Source organism: Rhinopithecus bieti, unplaced genomic scaffold (genome assembly GCF_001698545.2).
Source record: "Rhinopithecus bieti isolate Rb0 unplaced genomic scaffold, ASM169854v2 scaffold_31548, whole genome shotgun sequence".
Taxonomy (NCBI): Eukaryota; Metazoa; Chordata; class Mammalia; order Primates; family Cercopithecidae; genus Rhinopithecus; species Rhinopithecus bieti.
In genome coordinates this window covers 2,371,792-2,397,870 of record NW_016814470.1, presented here as the reverse complement: position 1 = coordinate 2,397,870, position 26,079 = coordinate 2,371,792, and the positions used below count along the sequence as shown (strand labels likewise).

Sequence of the window (26,079 nt, the reverse complement as noted above, 5' to 3'; positions counted from 1 at the left end):
CAGAGGCTACACAGGGCAAGACTGCTCAGTGAATGAATGAGGGAACTGATTATTCAGAACAAGACTTGGCTGGGCGTGGTAGCTCATGCCTGTAATCCTAGCACTTTGGGAGGCCGAGGTGGGCAGATCACGAGGTCAGGAGATCGAGACCATCCTGGCTAACACGGTGAAACCTCATCTCTACTAAAAAATACAAAAAATTAGGCGGGCGTGGTGGCGGGCACCTGTAGTCCCAGCTACTTGGGAGGCTGAGGCAGGAGAATGGCGTGAACCCAGGAGGCAGAGCTTGCAGTGAGCCAAGATCACGCCACTGCACTCCAGCCTGGGCGACAGAGCGAGACTCTGCTTCAAAAAAAAAAAAAAAAAAAAAAAAAAAAAAAAAAAAAGAACAAGCCTTAAGTATAAAATGTAGGCACCCTTAAGAACAAGCAAAAGAAAGGACTCAGATCTTCCAGTGAAATCTGTAAGTCCTTCCCAGATTCACTCATACCTTGCACTCACCCCAAGTGGGGTGAGACAGGGCTGGAAGGAGCCCGCAGGAGGACCCTCTGTCTGACCCTTTCCCGTGTTGGTTAAGGGGCCACCCAGAGGCTGAGATTTAAAGGCTGGTGGGTGATTGTATGTAGGGGGCAAAGAGCCCACACAAATTACAAAGCCCAGTGCCTGAAGGGGGCCTGAAGCCCAAATCAAGCCCATCCTTACTGCAGGGATCAGAACAGGTCTTCCACTAGAGCGGATCACGATGGGTGTTCAGGCACCTGAGTCCTGCCTGAATGCCACCACACCACGGTGCAGCCCCCCACCACCACCCCAGACACAGGGAGATAGTGAATGAATTCAAAGTCCAGGCCCTGCGGCCACAGTTGTGCTGTATTCCACCCTTCTCGCCCACAGTCCTTCTTTGCAGAGCGATTCTTTGCCCTATTTGACTCCGATAGAAGTGGCACCATCACCCTCCAGGAGCTGCAGGAGGCACTGGCCCTGCTCATCCACGGCAGCCCCATGGACAAACTCAAATTCCTCTTCCAGGTGTATGACATCGATGGTAAGGGCTCTTCCTGGGTGTGGGCTCGGGTCGGGAGAGCAGTGGGGGCCTCAGTGAGAACTGGCCATTTCACCTTGGCAGGCCTGGAGGTGCCATCCCGGCCTCCTGAGCCCAGCCTGGGACTGGTTTCTCCAGGTTCTCAGGGCATAGCCCTTACAAGGAGGGAAAGGGAGCTCCCTGGGGTTCCTGAGGTCTCCACCTTGTAGCAGGGCTGGCGGGATGTTTCTGGCACCCTCCCATTCCTCTTAGAAGCCATGGCCTCCTGGGTCTTCGAAACCCGGGCTGACACTTCATTCCCTCTCATCTCTCCCCTAGTCCCCAGTCTCTCTGTCTGATCCCTGCCTCCCTTTCTGGGGCAGTGGGGAGAAAAGGGGGTACTCTGGCACAGGAGACAAATGCCTTCTATTCAACTTACCAGAGGCCAGAAACTTCTTTTGTTCTTTTCTATGTTTGAAAAAAAAATCTGTTGTTTTTTCCTTTTCATCGCAGTATAAGCTCACTATGAACATTGGAGACAATATAGAGTGGTATAAGAAAGAACACAAAAATCACCCGTAACATTTTGCTATATTGCCTTCTAACTGGTTGCACATACACACCCCACACACCTTTTTTTTTTTAACAAAATGGGATTATACTATATACATACTGCCTTTTTTCACTTACAAAATGAACATTTTGAAATGTAAAATATATTGCTTTACAGTATCATTTTATCGTGGTAAAATATACATAATGTAAAATGTGCCATCTTAACCATTTTTAAGTGTACAGGTCAGTGGCATTAAATACATTCACATTCCTGTACAACCATCACCACCCTCCATCTCCATAACCTCTTCATCCTTCCGTTGAAACTCTGTGCCCACTGAACACTGATTCCCCATTCCTCCTCCCCTAGTCCCTGGCAACCACCATTCTATTCATACATTCTGTCTCTAAGAATCTGACTTCTCTAGGCACCTCATCTAAGGGGGATTATACAATATTCGCCATTTCGTATCTGGCTTATGTCACTTAGTATAGTATCTTCAAGCTTCATCCGTGTCATGGCATGTGACAGAATTTTAATTCCTTTTTAAGGCTGAATAATATTCCATTGTAGGTATATGCTATACTTTGTTTATCCATTCACTAATCAGTGGACATTTGGGCTGTTTCCACCTTTTAACTATCGTGATTAATGCTGCTATGAACATTGGTGCACAAATATCTGTTTGAGTTCCTGCTTTCAATTATTCTGGGTATATATCCAGAAGGGGAATTGCTTGATGACATGGTAATTCTATTTTTAACTTTTTAAGGAACTGCCTTACTGTTTTCCACAGTGGCTGCATTATTTTACATTCCTACCAGTAATGTACAGGTGGTCCAAGTTCTCCACATTCTTGCTAACACTTATTTCCTGCATTTTTTTTTTTCTGAGATGGCGTCTCGCTTTGTCACCCAGGCTGGAGAGCAGTGGCATGATTTCAGCTCATTGCAGCCTCCACCTCCCAGGTTCGAGTGATTCTCCAGCCTCAGTCTCCTGAGTAGCTGGGACTACAGGTGCCTGCCACCATGCCCACTAATTTTTGTATTTTTCGTAGAAACAGGGTTTCACTATGTTGGCCAGGCTGGTCTCGAACTCCTGGCCTCAAGTGATCCACCCACCTTGGCCTCCCAAAGTTCCGAGATTACAGGCGTGAGCCACTGTGCTTGGCCTTCTATTCTGCTTTTTGATAACAGCCATCCTAATGGGTGTGAAGTGGTAACTCACTGTACTTATAGTGTCATTTTTAGTGGCTGCATTATACTCCACTGTATGTATAATGCAGTATCGTGTAGTATTTGACTCTAAGCACAAGCTACCTAAGTTCAAATCTCAGTTCTATCACTTATTATATGATCTTAGACAAGTTGCTTAATTTCTCTGTACCTCAATTTATTTATCAAATAGGAATTATGATAATAATATTTCATACTCATGGGGTTGAGAGGAAGGTTAAATTAGTTAACTTATGCACAATGGGGAGCCATCAAAAAGTGTTGAGCAAGGGATTCACAGGGATGGACCTGCCTTCTGAAAAGCTTTTCTTCAGCAATGTTCACTTTGCTGCCCTGATGCAGGAGGGCAGGAAACAGGTAGCTGGCTTCACCCAGGGATGGGATATTCTTAGAGTCAGTAGAATGAAAGGTTACAGGGAGAAGGAAGGAGAATGTGTGTATGAGAATTATTGTGAAGGATGACCCTGGATTTGAAATTGGCCAACAGAGAGATTAAAGCAGATAGAAGAGGCCATGAAGGGGCCAGGGGGAGACTGGTCCTCTGGATGAGTCCAGAAACCTGCTGCCATCGTGGCTCTTCACTAGGAAAGCAGAACGGGAGGTGTGACTGGAGAGTGGTATAATATACTCTAATAGATTTTGCATCGTAATGTGATTATGGACTTTGGCTTGGGCCGAAGTCACAACACTAATGAGAATTTCCATGTATATGCAGTTTCTGTCTTCCAGATACTGCATGAGGTGTTTTACCATCATCTAGTTTGCTTGAACCAGTTCTGAGAGGGAGAAATGATTGCTCTCATTTTAGAGATAAGCAAAGTGAGGTCCACTACCGCAGAGGACTTAGAGCCCACTATTGCACAGTTAAGGAGGGGCAGGAGCAGGATGCCACACTGGGTGTGTCCACATCCAAAGCAGGCCAAGAAATCATTAATCATGGGCTCTGCTGCTCAGGAAGAATAAAATAAAAACGGAAAAATCTCATCTCTGTTGGTAGATTTGGCTTGCTTATCCCATCACTTTCAACCGCCCATGTTTACATAAGGCCACACCGCTGGACCAGAATGGTCACAGAATAGCTGTGGCCCCTCTCAGGACAACGTGATGAACAGAGCATTTGCTCCAAGTTGAACAAGGCACACTCCCTCAGCACTAACCCACATATAGTGTGCCTTTGGATAATTGAGGCTGTGGGCACACAGCCCCTTATAGATTAAGTAAGCAGGTGTATTTTCTGGGCAGATGGTCTTGGAAGTTGAGTAGTATTTAGGAAGCTACAGATTTTGGAGACAGGCATCCACTGAAGCCAAAGATTCTCCACCCGTGGGGAGGCGTCCATTGCTGTTGAGCTAGGCAGTCGGGAATCATGGAAGGTTTCTGAGCTGAGGGTGGCATTTGGTCCTTCAGTTGCATGGTCTATACCCGCAAGGAGAGCTGATGGGCAGAAAGCTGGAGGTGGGTAAACAGAAGAGGCCCACCACTTCTTGCAGTGTGTGCATGGCAGGGGGCATCTGCAGGTACAGAGTGGGGTGCTGGGGCAGGCTCCCACGCGGCTTCATCCCCACTCGGGACAGGCAGCGGCTCCATTGACCCGGATGAGCTGCGTACTGTGTTGCAGTCGTGCCTGCGCGAGAGCGCCATCTCGCTGCCCGACGAGAAGCTGGACCAGCTGACGCTGGCGCTCTTCGAATCCGCCGACAAGGACGGCAACGGGGCCATCACCTTCGAGGAGCTCCGGGACGAGCTGCAGCGCTTCCCCGGAGTCATGGAGAACCTGACCATCAGGTACGGCCAGGTCTCTGGCATTGGCACTGTCCGCGGCAGCGTTAGACTCCTGGTCGGAAGTGTGGCAGGAACTCACCGCGGATCCGCCCCGCCCCGCCCCGCCCCGCCTCTCCACTGCCAGTTTAACCCACTCTTGAGTGTCCTGCATGGCAGCTATCTTCATTGCCTCCACTTCCTGCAGTGTCTGCAGAATCAACTCACGGTATGAGGCACCTACTGTGTGCTGAGCACTTTTGCATATACCAGTGCATTTTATAGCAATACTCATTTTAAAAAGGAAGTTACTTCGCCTGAATTAAGTTGCCTAGGATCACACAAATAATTAACAAAGGTAGTTATTTATGCAATAAATGTTTAAGCAACTTCTATGCTCCAGCACTGTTCTGAATAATGCAGTGAATGAGGTCTCCACCCTGCTGGGACTCCGTTCCAGGCGGAGAGACAGGTCATTCACACCAATAAACAAACAAACTAGAGCAGCACAAAATTAATAAGTGCTGTGGAGAAAATAAGAGTGTAACAACAAGACCCAAGTCTGTCCGAATCCAGGCTCTGAATAGAGCCGGTTTTGTAGTTCATTCTTCCTGTGTATTAACTTCTTTTTTTGTTTTTTTTTTTTCTGAGACTGAGTCTCACTCTGTTGCCCAGGCTAGAGTACAGTGGCATGATCTCAGCTCACTGCAACCTCTGCCTCCTGGGTTCAAGCGATTCTCCTGCCTCAGCCTCCCGAGTAGCTGGGATTACAGGCACCAGCCACCACGCCCAGCTAGTTTTTATATTTTTAGTAGAGACGGGGTTTCGCCATGTTGGCCAGGCTGGTCTCGAACTCCTGACCTCAGGTGATCCGCCCGCCTTGGGTTCCCAAAGTGTTGGGATTACAGACGTGAGCCCCCGCACTGGGCACCTGCGTATCAACTTTCTTGGGGCTTACTTACCAAAACATATCTCAGATTCTTCCATTGCCTCTTTTAAAATTGGAAAGTAAAGAGAAGTAATAAAAATAGCCGTGGTTGTGGCATTAGGCAGACCGGAGTCCCCTTTCAACTCCACAGAGCTGTGCGACTGTGACCAAGCCACTTGACCTCTCTGATTCCTGGTGTGAAGAAAGCCAGCCTGCTTGCCAGACTTGGTTGGCCACAGCTGGAGGGGGTCTTTAAGTTTAGACATGGGTGGTCCCCGCCCCACCGCTCCCCTCTGAGCGGAGCCCGCCTCTCTTTCACAGCGCTGCCCACTGGCTGGTGGCCCCCGCCCCCTGCCCACGCCCACACCGGCCGCGCCAGCTGACCCGCGCCTACTGGCACAACCACCGCAGTCACCTGTTCTGCCTGGCCGCCTATGCAGGCCTCCACGTGCTGCTCTTCGCGCTGGCGGCCGGCGCGAACAGTCACCTCGGCGCCAGCGTCATGGTGGCCAAGGGCTGCGGCCAGTGCCTCAACTTCGACTGCAGCTTCATCGTGGTAGGCTCTGCCAGCATACAGTGCTCTGAAAATGTTAGGAGCCGAAGTGGGCTCCTCCTAGACAGAGCGACCCACAGAGGACACCTGAAATGCCAGGGCAGGGTGACACCTCAGAAATCAGCTGGGCCAATGCCCAGAGGTGGAGGATGCCGCCCAGAGAGGGACAGTACCTTGTCCACAGTCACACAGTTGGTAAATAATAACATAGATGGCAATTTTGTGCACTATGTACCAGGCACGGTGCTGAGCACGCTCCATTTGATCTTCACAACTCCCCTATGGTAGACCCCAGTGCAGGTCCGCCTTCAAGAGGAAATCCTAGAAGAAGCCTTGAATACCAGACCATGGAGTTGGAATGTGGTTCTCTGGCTCCTGGATGAGGTCTCTAAGAGGTGTTTTTTTTTTTTTTTTTTTTGAGAGGGAGCTTCGCTCTTGTCTCCCAGTTGCAATGGCGCAATCTCAGCTTGCTGCAACCTCTGCCTCCCAGGTTCAAGCGATTCTCCTGCCTCAGCCTTCCCAGTAGCTGGGATTACAGGTGACCACCGCTGCGCCCGGCTAATTTTTATATTTTTAGTAGAGATGGGGTTTCACCATTTTGGCCAGGCTGGTCTCGAACTCCTGACCTCAGGTGATCCGCCCTCCTCGGCCTCCCAAACTGCTGGGATTACAGGCATGAGCCACCACGCCTGACCTCTAAGAGTTTTTGATCACACAACTCCTACCATTAAAACAAAACATATGCTTATATGCATGCCCTATTATCATTAGCTAATAGACTAATGGCACAAAGTAACTACAGGGGAAGATTCATCACTGATGAGCAGGGATGCCCATCTCTAGATCAGATACGCTTCTGGATATCAGCTTCTTGTTAGAGTGTGTTTTGTAGGTTTTATTTTAAATTTATTTTTGTTATTTTTAATTGCTAATTTTAATTTTTGTGGGCACATAGTAGGTGTAGATATTTATGGGGTACATGGGATGTTTCGATACATGGAATGTTTTGATACATGGGATGTTTTGATACATGGGATGTTTTGATACATACAATGTGTAATAATCACATCTTGCAAAATGGGGTACCCATCCCTAGAGTGGGTTTTGTGTTAACAGCTCAACGAGCTGACAAAGACTTCATTCCAGGAGTGGGAGACGTGTGATTTATTTTCTTGGTCATTTGCTCTTGCATTACTAGCACAACTGTTAATCTGTGGTTTCTCTGCTGGGAAACTTTTAAAGCTACTTGTCCTTCCTGTGAGGGGTAGTTAGCTTAGTTTTGGTAAAGTCAAATACTGTACCCTACAAGTCCACATCCTTGGCAAACATAAATATACTGAAAGCAAATGAGCAATGAGAGAACCCTGGTCAACCACTCTGCATTTGGGAAAGTCTGGTCCTCATGCAAGGCACCTCGAGAACTAACACAGCACGTGCCCATCTGACATATGGACTAAATGAGGACACCAAGTCAACAGAGATATTTTATTTATTTGAGACAAGGTCTCTCTCTCTCACCCAGGCTGGAGTGCAGTAGAGTGGTCATAGGTTATTGTAACCTCAAACGCCTGGGCTCAAGCAATCCTCCTGCCTCAGCCTCCTAAGTAGCTAGGATTACAGGTGAGTGCCACCCTGCCCAGCTAATTAAGCAATTTTTTTTTTTATATAGAGACAGGGGTCTCGCTGTGTTGCCCAGGCTGGTCTCAAACTCCTAGGCTCCAGTGATCCTACTGTCTCAGCCTTCCAAAGTGCTGGGATTAGTGGAGAGAGCCACTGTGCCTGGCCCATGTATTAAATATTAGTGAAAGCATAGATGTTTCTCATGTGTTTAGATAAAAATTAATACACATAGACATTCTGTAACTTTCTCTTCCCACGGCAATTCTGGAGACCCTCCTCTAGTGGTCTCAGGTGTGAATCCAGGGAAGCAGCAAGGCATGGGCAGGGGAGTTTGGTGAGTGTCCTGTTCAGAAAGCACAGCTGGCTCAGGAGGATGCAGGGAGGTGGCTGGGAAAAGAGGACAAGACAGACAGAGAGTGAGGCAGGGCTCTCTCCCACTCTGCCTGGCCAGGTGCTGATGCTCAGACGCTGCCTCACCTGGCTGCGGGCCACGTGGCTGGCTCAAGTCCTACCACTGGACCAGAACATCCAGTTCCACCAGCTTATGGGCTACGTGGTGGTGGGGCTGTCCCTCGTGCACACCGTGGCCCACATTGTGAACTTTGGTGAGTGATCTGGGCAGGGTTGGGTCGGGGAGAAGCTTGAGCAGCCTCAAGTCCAGAATGCGGGGCCCAGCCCCTATGTGTACTGCCTGCCCAAAGGGCAGAGAAGGAGTGCCCTGAATAAGCCAACGCTCTGGACAAAAGTTTCTGCCTGTGCTAGTATCTGATGGTGCAGGGTGGGGATTCCAAAGGGAAGGTGGAGTGGGAAGAACTGGTCTTGAGGTCACTCAACCTTTCCGAGCTTGTTTTCAGTGCTCCAGGCTCAGGTGGAGGCTAGCCCTTTCCAGTTCTGGGAGCTGCTGCTCACTACGCGGCCTGGCATTGGCTGGGTACATGGTTCGGCCTCCCCGACGGGTGTCGCTCTGCTGCTGCTCCTTCTCCTCATGTTCATCTGCTCCAGTTCCTGCGTCCGCAGAAGTGGCCACTTTGAGGTGCCGCAGTCCCTGCCCTTTTGCTTCCCCCAAGGCCAGGGTTCTACTTTCATTTCTTTCCATGTCCCCTCTGATTTACTGCAGAGCCCAGGAAGGTCCCAAGCTGGTCTGCCTATTACTTGCATGTGATTTGGAACCTGTCGCTGGGTTCTGCCATTGGACTGTGGTTTATGTCTGCCAAGTGTAGATGTTTTGCTGTGGAGGAGTCTGCCTCTTTACTGGCTTATCCCTTTAGCCTATTTGGATTAAGTGGGCTTAAAACAGCACAGGGAGGGGATGGACAATAGGCTCAGCAAGTTTTGAATCCCCACTCCACTGCTTACTGGTCACTCAACCTTTCCAAGCCTCAGTTCTCTCATCTGTAAAATGGAGGTGTAATTCTCTATGTTATTTTAGGAATTATAGGCGATAATACATGTAAAACCACTAACTGCATACCTAGCACACAGGTGCTCTGAAAATGTTAGTTCCATCTTTGCTTCTGTCTCTCCAGCGTCCTCAAGACGCAGAAAGTCACAGAGGACTTGGTTTGGAGAGCTTGACTATCTCCTGGCCTGGCCACATCAGAAATATATATACTGAGCACCTACCTACTCTGGGCCAGCAAGAAGCCTTTGAAGTAGGAATCAGAATCCTCATTTGACCGATGAGGAATTTGACACTCAGAAAAGTAATGAAATTGCTCAAGATCCCAAAGCTTTAGCGGGTGCTAAAATTGTCTTCTGCTATTTCTTCTCCACTCCTAGGAAGCCATTGCTGTCTTTCCTTTCTTCCTTCTGAGAGTGGGTCAGGGGGTAGGGATACTGATGCTCATGATCCCTGTGGGGGCACTCCACTCTGCCCAGAACCTCTCCAGGCAGATATTTCAGATGTTTGCCTCTGGTATCAGGAATCTTCCCTTACAGCCTCCTTTGGCCAAGCCCCCAGAAAAATAAGCTTCCTAACCCCAACCTCTTACCCAACTCCATCCCCAGGAGAGAGTCAAGGCTCTGGGCACTGTCCTGGCTTTGCGGATAACCCTGAGTTCTGGCTCTGTTCCACCCCCCAGGCCTTGAGTTCTGGAAGTTTACTGCCCCTCTACCCCCACAGGTGTTCTACTGGACTCACCTATCCTACCTCCTCGTGTGGCTTCTGCTCATCTTTCATGGGCCCAACTTCTGGAAGTGGCTGCTGGTTCCTGGAATCTTGTTTTTCCTGGAGAAGGCCATCGGGCTGGCAGTGTCCCACATGGCAGCCGTGTGCATCATGGAAGTCAACCTCCTCCCCTCCAAGGTACAAAGGGCTGGGGGGAGCCTTTCCAACTCCTCCAAGGGACAGTTTGTGGGGTAGAACAGTTGGGTACCCCATCAGACCCCCAAGGAAATAGGGAATAGTGTAGTTGCAGCCCCGTTGCTATGGAGGAGACAAGCAAAATGGAAGACCCAGTCCAGCCCTCCAGGAGGGAGACTTTAGGAAGGTGAATGGCAGGGCAGGCAACACACCTCTAAAATCCAGTTTTGGGGAGAACATTCTCCTTCAGCTCAGTAAGCATTAGTGCCTACAGGGTACCAGGCCCTGAACTAGGTTACAGAGAAACAGAGAAGGTTTTGCACTGTCCTGCTTTCTAGGGGAGCTAGCCCTTTCATTACAGTGCAGGGCTGTGTTGCTGGAGGTATTAAACCCTTTGTCCTTTGGGAGGTCAGAGAAAGCTTCAGAATAAGGGAGAAGATGCCATATTGGGTTTTGAGGGATGAATAGAAGTTTGTTGGATAGAGAAGACAAGGAAGGGTATTGCTGGCAGGAGGAACTGTATGGTAAAGACACAGAATTTGAAAGGGTATACTGTGCTTGGGGGACCACAGGTAATTAGGCATAGCTGGAGCCAAGTTTCCAGGAGGAAGCCAGAGAGGTGAGTAAGGCCTGCTCATGAAGGGCCTCCTGAGCTGGGAGACCCACCCTGCAGGCCATGGGGAACCCCTGAGCATGCTGGGAGGAGATGGTGGTATTAAGCTGGGACCATTTATACTCTAGTTAGATTTCTTTAGTTGCTCTGTGGAAGGTGACTTGGAGGGGGCTTGTGGGGAGGTTCTTGCAAATACAAAGATGAGAGTTCATGAGGGCCTTGACACTGAGGCAGTGGCCATGGGATGTAGGCAGGTACACATCACAGAGTGACTCAAGAAGCAACTGGTTATGTTTTGTGGCACCAGAGAGGATGGAGTCTAGGACGTCTCCCAGGTGTCTGAGTGGTATCATCTATAGAGAAAAGGAAGGCAGTTCTAGGTGGGCTCAGCTCTGGACACACTGCATTGGAGGACCTGGGAAGCTGAAGAATGAGGCTGTGCTGTGTGTCTAGGCTCTGGCATCCAATAGCCTCAGCTGCATTCAGATCCCACGGTTTCTTACCCGGTGGCCTTGGGAAGTTATTTAACCTCTCTGAGCCTCGTCTTCTCCTCCCTAAAGTAGAGAGAAGATAATACCCGCCTCATACAATTGCTGTGAGGCCTAGAGATAGCACAGTGCTCCGAAGCAATTGTCTGGAAGGATGTTGTTGTCCAAGGAGAGATGCCCATTGGTGGTTGGAATGCTGGCCAAGCACTGGCCGAAGTTCCAAGAAAGGGCTGGAGCAGCCAGGGAGGCATCACAGGGACACGTCACAGAGGGTCCACTAAAAAGCAGTGCTTACACCCTGAGAAGCAGGGTAAAACCAGGGGCCCCGCTTCAGACGCAGCCTGGCTGCCCCCTCTGGGATTGTTGCCCACTTCCAGATCGGCAGGTTGGCTGCTGAGGTGGGCCCCCACTCAGAAGCACAGAAGAGTGTCGTGTCTCGGGGCATGTCTGTTTTATGGAGGAGGAGGGCAGCCCAGCCTCTGCCCTCTTATCCTGGAGCCCCTGGTGGCTTTGGGCCTGCAGGAATGATACTGATCTCCTTCCTCTTTCCCAGGTCACTCATCTCCTCATCAAGCGGCCCCCTTTTTTTCACTATAGACCTGGTGACTACTTGTATCTGAACATCCCCACCATCGCTCGCTATGAGTGGCACCCCTTCACCATCAGCAGTGCTCCTGAGCAGAAAGGTAATGGCGACCTTCTCCAGTCACTCTGCACATAGTCACTGAGTTCCCGTTGTGGGCCAAGTACAGGCTGGGAACTCGGAACACAGCACTGAACAAGGCCAGAAACACAAAGTCAGCTTCAAAAAGCTCTCTTTGAAGTGGGAGCCGGCATGCAGACACCGATTGGCGTGGCAAGGGCTGTACCAGTTGCACTGACGTCTTACAGGGAGGGCCTGGCTTGGTGGGGAGAAGCCTTTGCAGACACAGGGGCATTCAGCTGGACTTTGAGTGGCTAGTAGGAGTTTACCAGATAGGGAAGGAGGTGGGGAGGAGGCAGAGGGAAAAGCAGAAGTGAAAACATGAGCGCCTGGAGACTCGGAAGAGTCTCCTATAGCTAGAGCTATGGGGAGGGGGTGGGTGGGCAGGTGGAGTAGCAAGGAAAGAAGGGAGGGACATACAGAGAGAGAAAAAGAGCATGAAAGGCAGGTGGTGTTGCTGGCAAAGCCAGTTAGAGTTAGGATGGGACTAAGGAGGATTTCAGAAGCAAAGTTGGAATCCAGATGGATGGAGCAGCCAACTGGGAGCCATGAATGGTTCTTAAGCTGAGGAGTAGCTGGCTCAGGAGAGGATATAGGCGTTTTTAAGAGGGCTGTGATGGGAGACTAGGTTTTCCTACTCCCACCTGGACTTGGGCCTTATAGAGCCCCAAGGCAGCAGAATCCCTCACACCCTTCTCCTCCAGCCCTGAACCATTCCCACTGCTTTTTGGGTCCTCAGCACGCACAGAACAGTTCAGCTGATGCTTTTGCTCAGCTGTCCTCTGACTCTCACCCATGCACGTGCCTTCCTTCCAGTCCCAGGCTGTTTTTGGAGCTGCCACCTGGACCCCTGCCCTTCTGGCCAGGCCAGTGATTGGCCTTCCCACCATGAGAGGTGCCTCCAAGTATGGCAAGGGTGGCTTGCACTGACATTTCCAACAGGGAAGGCCTTGAGTGACCTATTACAGTAAGACCCTTGCTTGGCCTCATGAGGGTTACCTGGCCCTGCGTGCTGGGGGTTCTCTGACTCATCCTGGTTACAAGCTTTAGTGTCACTCAGGATGCCTCCCAGACCCAGCCCAGCAGGACCCTTGGCCCAGATCCCTCAGCTCACAATGTAGACCCAAGGCCAGGGTTTCCACATGTGGGGCTGCATACCCCCTACCTTGGAATCACCTGAATTGTGCCCTCAATGTACCATGGAACAAAGGTAGAGGTTGGAGAGGGTGAGGCTATTTTCTCCCTATTTTTTTCCTTTTCTTTTCTACTTTGTGAAGAACGTCTGTGCTCTCAGATAACTCAGACAATATCAAAATATGTACAGAAGAAAATGAGAATCCTTCAAATAATTTTATCCAAGGGAAACCATTGCCAATTATTTGGTGAATAGGCTTCCAGCTCTCTCTCTCTATCTACCTGGCTAACCAGATGGAGAGATTTTGTATACATGGGCTCACACTAGAGGCAGTGTTTCATAGCAGTAGTATGTCATGGAGATCTTTGTATATCAGTGAAGATAGAGCTTTTCCTTTTTGTGCCTGCATGGTATTCCAGTGTATGGATACTAATATGGTTATTGACTATTATTAATATTATATGGGTGTGTCATGTATTTCACCCATTCTTTTTCTCCCCTAACTTTCCAAACTTGTTATATTTCACCAGTTCTTTTTCTTTTCTAGAGTCTCACTCTGTCACCCAAGCTGGAGTGCAGTGGCATGATCTCGGTTCACTGCAGCCTCTGCCTCCTGGGTTCTCCTGCCTCAGCCTCCCGAGTAGCTGGGATTACAGGCATGCACCACCATGCACGGCTAATTTTTTTGTATTTTTGTATTTTAGTAGAGTCGGGATTTCACCATAGTGGCCAGGCTGGGTCTTGAACTCCTGACCTCAGGTGATCCACCCGCCTTTCCCAAAGTGCTGGGATTACAGGCATGAGCCTGACCTTCACCATTTCTTGAAGGGATTTCTTCTGGGTCTCAGTTTGGAATCTGCCTGTTCTTGGACCCTGGGAGAATCTCCTGCCCTGAGCTGAAAGGGTTCATGTAGGGGGCTGGTAAATATACCAACTTTGTTTACAGAGCTTGTTGACTGGATTCAGGAGTGGGACTCAGTTTAGCAACTGTGGCTGAATGAATTCAACCACCATTGTTGGAGACTTCCTAGGTCTGAGTCATTGCTTGAGGCACTTCAGGGTACATTTATGTAGCCAAGGCATGCAAGCGCCTAAGGGTGCTGATGCCCAAATGAAGGAGGAAACTTCAGAAAGGTGGATGGAGCTAGGATCCTAGAACTTGAGCTCTAGTCCTGACTTTTCAATCCACTCCTCATAAAACTGCGAAGCACCTCTCTAAGCCTCTGTAAAATACATGGTAACACCAGGTCATGAATTCCTTCATCAACTTGAATGGGACGTCTTTATTTTCACTAACCTCTAACTGAAATTTAGCATTTTCTTCAACGATAAATGTGAGTAACAAACCCCAGGAGCATCAATGATACCTCTGACTTTTTCACAGTGAAAACCATAGATGTCTTTCTATCGTGTTACAGCTGCGGCCGATGCTTCAAGAGTATTTATGCTCACTACTACTTCTGATTCCCAGGGCTCGCTGGGGACTGCTAGAGCTCATTAATTCATGTATTAACAAAGAAGCACATGGATTCCTGTCACAAATTTTTTTTTTAACATTTTGATAACTAATTATAACTGGATTCATATGTAATTTCTCTGTGTATTACTTTATGTCAAGCTTGTCCAACCCGTGGCCCTTGGGCCACATGTGGCCCAGGACAGCTTTGAATGTGGCCCAACACAAATTCGTAAACTTTCTTAAAACATGATGAGATTTTTTTCTGTGATTTTTTTTTTTCTGTTTAGTTCGTCAGCTATTGTTAGTGTTAATGTATTTTATGTGTGGCCCAAGACAATTCTTCTTCTTCCAGTGTGGCCCAGGGAAGCCAAAAGGTTGGCCATCCCTGTTTCATGTATTTAGACCCTTATTCTGAGAAGGAGACTATCCACTGCCTTTGCAGGACTGCTAAAAGAATCCGTGGTTTAAAAAAAAAAAAAAAAAGGAAAAGGACAAGGACAAGGGTTCAAAGCAGGAGATCTCTTGCATCCTCCTCACTCTGATGTTGTGGATTCTATTTGGTACCACTCAGCAGAAGAGTCACATCACCTCACACCACATTTCCGTAAGTCATTCATTCAACAGAGGACCTTAGTAATTACATTCCAGGCATGGATACCATGAAAGCAGTTGGTACCACCATGGACTGAGCACCTACTATGTGCAGAGCCATTGACTAGCAGGAGGGCCTGTTTTGGTGAGACCTTGGCCTGATGGAGGTGGCAAGGTCCCCACCTTTAGAAAATTCCTAGTGAGCTGCTCTGATCCTTTCTTTGGTATAGGAGTCTGTACCCTTATTAAGCTCAGGTTGACTTCATCAAGAAAGATCTCAAGGTCTGTCCCAAAGAGATCAACTGTCCAAGTCCTGTGGCTGTGGCTGCTAGTTTGGTCCTGAGGAAGGACATTCAAACCAGGACTTGAAGGGCTGAGGCCCAGCACCAATCCCTCTGGTGGGGTGAGGCCTGCTCCCTGGTGCCGGTCACTATGGACCTCCTTTCCCCTCCCACTCTTCTCTTGCTCAGACACTATCTGGCTGCACATCCGGTCCCAAGGCCAGTGGACAAACAGGCTATATGAGTCCTTCAAGGTATCAGACCCCCTGGACTGTGGTTCCAAGAGGCTGTCGAGGAGTGTGACAATGAGAAAGAGCCAAAGGTTGTCCAAGGTAGGTGGCTACTGGAGAGAAGGTGTCCAACCTGCTGGCAAGCCCACAGAGACCAAGTTGCCTCCTTCTTCTCAGTGAGTATCAATTATTGAGCAACTGCTGTATACACAAATGGCAGCACAAGGGGGTTAGGCAACTGCTGACTCCGTGGTTCAAGAACCTTCTCGAAGTCTTTCCACTCCAGATCCTTCCCAGTCTGATGTCCCCCATTAGATGGGGGAGAGAGCAACAGAAAGAGAGTGGGAATTGAAATCAGAAAGACCCATCTCCAGGTCTCTGCTCTGATACTTTCTAACTGTGTGGCCTTGGGCATGTCCTTTGGTTTGTTCATCTATAAAATAGAAGTAGTTTCCTCTGTTACTTACCTTTCTTTTATGACTATTTAAAAAACCAACTGAATGAATGCACATAAAGTACTGCATGAACTAGGCAGCAGGTCCAGGTGGACCCCCTCATCATCATCATCACCATCAGCAATGTTATTCTCTTTTGATCCTTGATGAAACCTATAAAGCTGATGAGCTGCTGGTGCCATCAAGGTTTTGGAGGAACAGAGAGAGACAGAGCAACTGCTAAAGAAATAAGAATAGACACTGAGGCTGAGGGTGGCTGAATTCAAACTAAGTAGACTGTGCCTCATGGCTGGGAGACAGGTTAACATATGAAAACCCTGCCATAGGAGACGTCCCCAGGCCTGGCCCAATCCTGCCTTGCCATTGGGGAATTTAAAGTCCAGGGTTGAAATCCAGGTGAGATCCTGCTTGGCCAGACCAGAGGACCTTTCCAGGACCACACCAGGAGCAAAGCTCTGGGATATGCAGGGGTAGGTAGGAAAAGCAGAACGTTCTCGGCTGTTAATCAGGGAAACTTCCTGAAGGAGGACGCTGACTTTCAAAATCAGATGAGCCATGGCACATTGTGGATCAGTGGGCTAGATACACTAAAAGCTGTTTCCTTGGGACCTCAGTCACCTCTGCCACTATAAATTGGCACAATCTTTTCTGGCAGGCAGCCTGGCCATATGTGTTAGCATTTTAAATATATATACCTACATGCCCAGCAACTCCATTTTAGAAATGTATTCTTAAAAGCTAACTGGGGGCCGGGCGTGGTGGCTCACATCTGTAATCCCAGCACTTTGGGAGGCTGATGCTGGCGGATCATGAGGTCAGGAGATCGAGACCATCCTGGCCAACATGGTGAAACCACGTCTCTACTAAAAACACAAAAATCAGCCAGACGTGGTGGTGCGTGCCTGTAGTCCTAGCTACTTGGGAGGCTGAGGCAGGAGAATCGCTTGAACCCAGGAGGCAGAGGTTGCAGTGAGCCAAGATTATGCCACTGTACTCTAGCCTGGGCAACAGAGCGAGGCCCCATCTAAAAAAAAAAAAAAAAGAAAAGAAAAGCGAATTGGACAGGTGCACACAAAATATAGTAATTTCCTTGTTAATTTAGCAAACATTTGTGGAGCACAGCATCTGCTTTTTTCCAGGTTCTATTCTAGATGCTGGAGATCTATCAGTAAGTAACATAGGCATAGTCACTGCTTACCTTCTGGTGGGGAGACAGACAATGAACAAATAAAATATATGCATAATATGTCAGGTAATAATAAATGCTGTAAAGATAAATAAGTCAGTGTCAAGAGGTAGGGATGGGAAAAGTGCTATTTCAGAGAAGGTGGTTGTTTACAATAATGAGAAAATGAAGCTAATCAAAATGCCCAACAATAGGAAAATACCTAAATACATTGCTGATCACCTTTACAATAGAATATTAAATCTCCTAAGAAAACGATTCGGTCAATTTAAATGTATTTACTTGGAAAACCTGTTAAGATGTAGTAAGTGGAAAAAGCAGGCTACTAAAAAGTATGCTCCATTTATGTAAAAGTATCGTGTATGTCTGTGTTAGAAAAAAATCTGTAAGTGCACGGAGAAAATGCTGAGTAGTTATGTGCTCTGATACTTTTTTCACTATTGTTTAATAGTTTCTATATCTGTATTCTTAAAGCTAGCATTATTGATTTGTGATTTAAATAATAAAGAAATTTCTGTTTTGAAACAAAGCAGAGTATACAGCCCCCACCCATCCATTCCTGCATCTCAGCACAGGGAGTTGTGGTGTCCGACAAGGACATCACTGGAGCTGACATCCTACAGGTCCAAGGGAGATCCCTGGCCGCAGGACGAAGACCTGGTGTACACGAAGACAAAAGAGGAGACTCACACATGGTGGGAAGCCTATTCTGAAGATAGTGGCCTAGTAAGGCTGAGGAAGGTGGGACTAGAGGCAGGAGGGCCAGCTGGCTTATCTTCCCATGCATGATGCGTCCTTGGAACATGCCTTAAGGTCAAGCCATGTTCAGGAAGGACGACACATCACCTGGGTGTCTCTGAAGCCAATCATCTGCATGCTACCTTCCCAACTTTTGCGTAATAACTGCCCCAGTAATACTTTCTACTTAATATTTCTCTTACGTCCCAACATTACTTTAAACTTAATTGTATTTCGAAAGTAGTCTTAAGATTATTATCTCTGGTGGAAAACTAGTATTGCATGTCATGAACACAGGATAGCTCTGAAAGTAAAAACAATGAGAATCAATGTTATTAAATTCTTGCTAGACGGCCTGTCTGCTAAGGCTCCAAGCCAGAGGTGGTGCTCCACACTCTTCCCTTTTCCTTCCTTCCTTCCTTCCTTCCTTCCTTCCTTCCTTCCTTCCTTCCTTCCTTCCTTCCTTCCTTCCTTCTCCCTCTTTCTTTCTTTCTTTCTTTCTTTCTTTCTTTCTTTCTTTCTTTCTTTCTTTCTTTCTTTCTTTCTTTCTTTCTTTCTTTCTCTTTCTTTCTTTCTCTTTCTCCTTCCTTCCTTCTCTCTTTTCTTTTCTTTCTTTCTTTTTTCTTTCTTTCTTTCTCTTTCTCCTTCCTTCCTTCCTTCTCTCTCTCTCTCGCCCCCTCCCTCTCTCCCTCTCTTTCTTTCTTTCTTTCTTTCTTTCTTTCTTTCTTTCTTTCTTTCTTTCTTTCACACTTTCTTTCTTTTCTTTCTTTCCTTTCTCATTTTGTAAAAAGGAAAGAAAAAAAGAGAAGAGGTTAGTAAGTGTTAGAGAAGTGGTAGAGATGCATTAGCCAGAATGGAAGGCTTTCTCGTTGCCATCAGAAGGACTAAAGAAAATTGAAAGGAGAGGAGCTGTCTCATAGCCTAACTCTCAAACCACCACCAGGAGTTCATGCCCCACACCAGGGGAGCAGCCTTCAGTCATCTCTGGACAAAGAAGCAGCATGGCATGATGTCACGATCCTGGACAGGCAGCAGGAGACCCAGGATCTACCAGAGCTCTGTGGGAACGTGGGCGTGTCCTTCCCATGCTCTCAGCCTGGATGATTGTGAAGGTCACTCCTAACTCTGCCTCCTGCACCAGAGCAGGAAATAGTACAGGCTCCTTTAGGCCTGTTCTGGGGTCTGCTTCCTTCACCTTCCAGAAGGAAAGATACTGACTCGAACAGGGCTGTCTGACTGTCTACCATGCTCTAAGTCCTGAGGAAGACAGAGGAGGCCTGCTCTCTTCCCCCTAGGAGCACACTGTCTGCAACCCCAGAGCAAAGCCCTAGGGCCCAGGGAACTGTGAGCCAGGGGAGACCCTGGCTTCTCTGCTTGGAGAAGGTGGGAAGAGCTTCGAAGAGGAATAGCAACTTCAGATAAGCTGGACAATGAAAGATACAGTGTGCACTGAAGGAATTTGACAGCTGGGGAAGAGGAAAGGATGTTTCAGGCAGAGGGAAAAGAATATTTCAGGCTAGGAGGGGAGTGCTTTCCAGTCACACCCTGGAACTGACTTGTGCTGGACCATAGGAGCCACTGATAAATTTTCAGGAATTTCATGAGCTGGTTATTAAACACAGTTGTTATGGTGGGAGCCACGGTGGGCAGGATTTACACCACAGAAATGGGCAGAAGCTAACAATCAAGACTGTTATCCCTTCTCCAGAAGTCACTTTACCAGCACATCCCTGATGTTCTCCTTCAAGGGCAAAGAAGCTTCTAAGAAATGCCTAATACTGTCCACTCCAAGACCCATAACTCTCTGCTCTACTCCCTGCAGGGCTCCAAGATACTTTTGGAGAACCACCAATTTTGTAACATCAAGGTGAGAGGCTGCAGGGGTGGACATGAGCAAGAACGCCTGCCCCAACCAAAGGAAATGAAGTCTTTGCCTTTAAGGAGGGGCTATTGTGATTGTGGGTACTCAAGCTCCTCAAATCCCCATGGGCTGACATCCAGGTATCCGGGTCATTTAACCACATCCCTCCCCCTGCTCTTTATATCCAAGGGTGCTCAGCCTCACACCTCACACTCGGCCTGTCTCTTCTCCAGGAGCAAGGATGGGTGTGCAGCGTACAGGGCTATATGCTCTCTGTCCCTGTCTCCTGGGCACCCACGGCACACACCCGGCAGTAACAGGCACACACCCCTGGGATGCGAATCGAGTCCTTGTTTTCACTAGCTCTGCATTCTAACACCTAGAGCTCTCCCCAGGCTGGTGCTGAGAGCACAGGATGTGGAAAGAGCACTGGATTGGGAGCCACTTAGACCTGGGTTCCAGCCCAGGAGATGTCTTTCTACGTATAAAGGGGGTCCTGAAGTCCTGGGGACATCCCTTGGTAGCAGGGGAGACCAGCGTCACCCCGTTATCTCCCTTCTCTGACTCCTTCTTGTGCGCAGTGCTACATCGATGGGCCTTATGGGTCCCCCACCCGCAGGATCTTCGCCTCTGAGCACGCTGTGCTCATCGGGGCAGGCATCGGCATCACCCCCTTTGCTTCCATCCTGCAGAGTATCATGTACAGGTGGGCAAACAGTGTGCTCCTGCCTGCATCCTGGGTCAGAGCCCCAAGGCGCCCTCCCCGCTCCTCCTCCCTTTATTCCTTCTCCTTCCTCTCCTTTCACCTGTCTCTGTCTGCTCTTCTCTCTTGCCTCTCCTGCTCTGCCCCCATCTCCTTTTTGTGTCTTATTCCTTCCCTTCCTCATAGAGTGGACTCTGCCACCCCACCCTTGCTCCCTGTCCCCTGAACTATTCTCTGGGGTCTTGAAAAGTCTCGCCCCAAATTTACCACCTGTTCCTCCTGCCTCCCCTCAGGCACCGGAAAAGAAAGCATACTTGCCCCAACTGCCAGCACTCCTGGATCGAAGGTGTCCAAGACAACATGAAGCTCCAAAAGGTGAGTACCACCTCCTGCAGGCAGGCCTCCAGACCTTCTCCCCTGGACACCTCCTAAAATAGGAGCCCATCCTCCTGTGCAAAGGTAGGAGCGGATAGGTGATCCCTGATGGGATCTTTCTTTCCCCACGATACCCTGAATTCTCTTAAATGAGTTCTCCTGGTGCCTCCTGAATGTCTGAGCCCCGCCCCTGCTTCAGTGTTCCCATCACCTCTGAGACATGTTCTGAACATTTCATTAAAGGTTGCATAGCTTGAAAGCCAGGCAGTCTGGATTCAGTTACAGCCATAATGCTACCTATCCATGACCCTATGGTGGTTTTAAGAATGAAAACATACTGGCTGGGCATGGTGGCTCATGCCTGTAATCCTAGCACTTTGGGAGGCCAAGGCAGGCAGATCACTTGAGCCCAAGAGCTCAAGACCAGCCTGGGCGACATGGTGAAACCCCGTCTCTACCAGAAATACAAAAAATTAGTTGGGTGTGGTGGCGGGCACCTGTGGTCCCAGATACTTGGGAGACTGTGGTGGGAGGATCACTTGAGCCCAGGAGGCAGAGGTGGCAGTGAGCTGAGACCACACCACTGCACTCCAGCCTGAGTGACAGAGTGAGACTCTGTCTCAAAAAAAAAAAAATAATAATAATAATGAAAATAATATAATCAAATAATAATGAAAACATGTTTGCCTTTTGAAAATTCATCATCCTGTATATGCCACTTAGAAGAGTTTCTTAAAAAGTAATTTATGTTTTTCTGGCTATCCTAAGCTAGTATTTCAACACACTGTTTGTTGTAAACAGTAGAAGATATTAGAGAATTTCCCTGCCTTGGGGTCAGAAACCTGGTTCTGGTGCCATGCTGCTCTGTGATCTGGGCATGGCTGCTCACCTCTATGAGTCTTGATTTTTCCCTCCCTTAAATGAGTATGTGAATGTTCCCTGCTTACTTCAGGGTGGTCATATGGGTCCCAGGGATTACAGATGTGAGCCTCCTGCAGATGAGGGAGACCCAGCCGCTGAGCTGAAGGGCCTCTCCCCCTAGGTGGACTTTATCTGGATCAACAGAGACCAGCAGTCTTTTGAGTGGTTTGTGAGCCTGCTGACTAAACTGGAGATGGACCAGGCCCAGGAGACTCAACATGGTAAGAGAGGGACAGGGCCTGAGGGCAGTGGGAGTGGGACAGGGGCTTTCAGCATCTTCAAAAAAATAATTTATTGATATGAAACCCACGTAACCTAAAATGAACCATTTAACCATTAAGCGAACTCAGAGGCTTTTTTTTTTTGAGACAAGGTCTCACTCTGTCGCCCAAGCTGAAGTGCAGTAGCATGATTATGGCTGACTGCAGCCTCTAACTCCCAGGTTCAAGCAATCCTCCTGCCTCAGCCTCCGGAGTAGCTGGAACCACAGGTGCAGGCCACCACTCCAGCTAATTTTTTTTTTTTTTTTTTTTGTAGAGAGGAAATCTCCTTATATTGCCCAGGCTAATTCAGTCTTTTTAAGAAGGTGTTTATTCCATATCTTGAGAAGTAGGATGGGGGGAGGTTCTATTAAAATGTAATATTTTGTAAAGTTGAAAAACAGAAGAGGGAAAAAAAAGCCCTCATAATCTCATCCAGCTATCCAGATGACGCCAGGCATTTTAAAGGATTCCCTTCCAATTTTGTTTTCTTACTCACATTTTATAAAATATATTTCTTTATTTTATAATTTATCTTTTCATGACATATCTTTTCATTCAGAATAGGCACATGTTGAAAATTTAAATTCCTAGGACTCACCCCAGACCTTCCAAATCAGATGGATTCTCTGAGAGTCAGGCTCAGGAATGTACATTTTAACATGCCCCTCAAACGATTCTTATTCACACTAATTTATGTTTGGCTTTTGAAGTATAATTTACATACAATAAAGTTTACCAATTTAAGCATACAATGAATACAATGACATTTTGACAAATGCATACAGTAGTGTAACCGCCACTGCAATCAAAATATGGAGCATTTCTTTCCATTACTCCTGAAAATTTCCTCTTCCTGTTTTGCAGTCAACACCCTCCCCTGACTTGTAACCCCTGGCAACAACTGGTCTGCTTTCTATCACTACAATTTTGCCTTTTACAGCATTTTATATAAATGGAATCATATAATATGTAGTCTATTCCATCTGACTTCTTTCGCTTAGCATAATACCCTCAAGATTTATCCGTGTTGTTGCATGTATCAGTAAGTCATTCATTCCTTTTCATTGCTAAGTGGTATTCCATTTTATGGGTGTACCACCATTTGTCCAATTATCTTTTAAAAGAAATTTAAAATCAGAAAACAAATTTTTTATCTTTATACACATATTTACCATTTCTGGGTTCTTTACACTTTTTGTGCTTGGGTTGAGATTTCCGTCTGGGAAAGTTTTCCTTCTGCTTGAAGAACTGATGGTTCTTTGTAGTGCAGGTCTGCTGGTGAGAAACTCTTTTGGCTTTTGACTGCAAACACCTTATCGCACTTTGATTTTTGAAAGATATTATCACCAGTTGATTATGTTTTCTTTCATTACTTTGAAGATACCTCCTCATTGTCTTCTGGCCTGCACCCTTTCTGACAAGATGATTGGTGCCATTACCTTTGTTCCCCCATACACAATGTTTCTTTTAAAAATCTCACCACTTGTAAATTTCTATCTTTGTCACTGGTTTTCAGTAATTTTGTTATGATGTGCCTTGGTGTGGTTTTATGTTTCTTATACTTGGAGGTCATTGAACTTCTTGGCGTAATGGGCTTATAGATTTCATGAGATTTGAAAATTTTCCAGCTGTTTGAAAAAACATGTTTATCTGTTTTTTGTTTGTTTACTTCCTCTTCCCCTTCTTGCCACTTCAGTTACACAGTTTGATATTATCCCACAGGTCACTGAGTCTCTGTTCTTCTCTTTCTTTCTCTCTCTCTCTGCTTCATTTTGGATGGTTTCTATTGCTATGTCTTCAAGTTCACTGATCTTTTCTTCTGTAGCACATTATCTATTATTCCCATCCTAATAAAAATCCCAGCAGGATTTTGAAAAGTAGAGATTGACTAACTGATTCTGAAATGTACATAAAAGCCAAAGGACTTAAAACAGCTGTTGATTCTACCCAATGTATTTTTCATTTGTTACTGTATTTTTCTTCTCCAGATGTTCTGTTTGGGTCTCTCTTACATCCTCCATTTCTCTTGTTGACATATTTGTTGTTTTGTTTTGTTTTGTTTTGTTTGAGACAGAGTCTCACTCTGTCACCCAGGCTGGAGTGCAGTGGTGTGATTGTGCCTCACTGCAGGTTGGGCTCAAGCAATCCTCCCATCTCAACCTTCCAAGTAGTTGAGACTGCAGGCATGCATGACCATGCCTGGCTGATTTCCTTGTATTTTGTAGAGAAGGGGTTTCACCATGTTGCTCAGGCTGGTTGTATTGAACTCCAGGGCTCAAGCGATCCTCCCGCCTCAGACTCGCAAAGTATTGGAATTACAGGCGTGAGCCACCACGCCCGACCATCATATTTGTTTTGTTTTATTTTGCTTTGATGTTCTTGAGCACATTCATTAATTGTTTCAACATTTTTGTCTATTATGTCTATCATCTCTGTCACTTACGAGTCTGTATCTAATTACTAATTTTCTCCAGGTTAAATTGTATTTTCTGGCTTCTTTGCATGCCCGATAATGTATTCTTTGATGCCAGGCATTATGAATTTTATGTTGTTGTGTTATGGATTTTGTGTTCTTTATTATTTTATTTTATTTTTTATTTTTCTGAGACTGGATCTCGCTGTGTCGCTCAGGTGCGATCTCAGCTCACTGCAACCTCCGCCTCCCAGATTCAAGCAATTCTTCTGCCTCAGTCTTGCAAGCAACTGGGATTACAAGTCCCCGCCTCCACGCCCGGCTAATTTTGTATTTTTAGTAGAGATGGGGTGTTACCATGGTGGCCAGTCTGTGTCAAACTCCTGACCTCAAGTGATCCGCCCGCTTCTGCCTCCCAAAGTGCTGGGATTACAGGCGTGAGCCACTGGCCTGGATTTTGTGTTATTTCTTTAAATAGTACTGCACTTCGTTGTGGTGCACAGTTAAATTATGTAAGACTGTGGGTCTTCTTGAGGCCCACTTTTAACTTCTATTGGGGTGAGTCTAGAGCAGTCTGTAGTGTGGGGTAGGACTCTACCTCATGCCCTATATATGGCAAAGCCTCTTCGCTTTTAGTGGGAACACAAACTATTCCCAGCTGCTTAGCTGGAGCTGTCATCCATCCTAGTTTTTCTGGTCATTTTCTTTCACACATTCAATTAATGCTCAGCCAGGGACTTGGGAGAAACTATGCAGATTTCCAGAGCTAGTGAGTGGCCTCCTCCCTGCCTCCCCTCCTCCCCTGCATCTCTCCTTCTCTCCTTTGCTCCTTCCCTCTCTTCCTTTCTGCAGTTCCCTTTTCCAGTATTGCGCCTGGTATTCTGGCTGTCTCGGCCTCTGTGAATGCCAGTTTCTGTCTCCTCGCCTCAGGAGACTGCAACAGGCAATAAGCAGGGCTGTTGTGGGGCTTACTTCATCTGTTTCTCTTCTCTCAGCAATGACAGTCCCGTGCCACCTGCTGACCGATGTCTGGAAACCATTGTTTCATGTGTTTTGTACGTTTTTCTGGTTGTTTCAGGTGGAAGGGTAAATGTGGTTCACTTTACTGCAATGTAAATTTTTCATTTTTTTTTTTTTGAGAGAGGGTCTGGCTCCGTCACCCAGGCTGGAGTACAGTGGCACTCACTGCAACCTCTGCCTCCCGGGCTCAAGTGATCCTCCCACCTCAGCCTCCTAAGTAGCTGAGACTGCAAGTGTGCACCACCATGCCCAGCTAATCTTCTTTTTTTTTGTAGATGGGATATCTCCAGGTTACTCAGGCTGGTCTTGAACTCCTGAGCTCAAGTGATCTACCAGCTTTGGCCTCCCAAAGTGCTGGGATTACAGGCATGTACCACTGCACCTGGCCTGCAACATATATTTTTGATGTACACAAGCTGTAAGTAGAGACAAACATGGATAAACAGATATATTTACTGGGGGTTAATGCTCAACCTTTTTTCTGATGAGTGACAATCAAAAAGTTTAGAGAATGATCTAAGATAAAGATTAGACACCCTGGCCGGGCGCGGTGGCTCACGCCTGTAATCCCAGCACTTTGGGAGGCTGAGGTGGGTGGATCACGAGGTCAGGAGATTGAGACCATCCTGGCTCACACGGTGAAACCTCATCTCTACTAAAAATACAAAAAA

The 26,079-nt window shown here is 47.3% G+C and overlaps 1 protein-coding gene across 3 annotated transcripts in view; it reads left to right on the top strand.

The window, feature by feature from the left end:
* The window catches only part of NOX5 (NADPH oxidase 5), a 132,097-nt gene that overhangs the window by 97,426 nt on the left and 8,592 nt on the right, over positions 1–26,079 (top strand). For 2 of the 3 annotated variants that reach the window (XM_017851142.1, XM_017851141.1), the window contains exons 3-14: positions 895–1,045; positions 4,387–4,597; positions 5,820–6,054; positions 8,123–8,276; positions 8,526–8,704; positions 9,794–9,976; positions 11,628–11,760; positions 15,433–15,575; positions 19,675–19,719; positions 20,295–20,419; positions 20,710–20,791; positions 21,834–21,933. In XM_017851142.1, coding sequence (XP_017706631.1) covers positions 895–1,045; positions 4,387–4,597; positions 5,820–6,054; positions 8,123–8,276; positions 8,526–8,704; positions 9,794–9,976; positions 11,628–11,760; positions 15,433–15,575; positions 19,675–19,719; positions 20,295–20,419; positions 20,710–20,791; positions 21,834–21,933 — 1,741 coding nt within the window. Of the gene's footprint in view, positions 1–894; positions 1,046–4,302; positions 4,598–5,819; positions 6,055–8,122; positions 8,277–8,525; positions 8,705–9,793; positions 9,977–11,627; positions 11,761–15,432; positions 15,576–19,674; positions 19,720–20,294; positions 20,420–20,709; positions 20,792–21,833; positions 21,934–26,079 lie in introns of all 3 variants that reach the window. The other variant, XM_017851140.1, reaches the window with a different exon arrangement.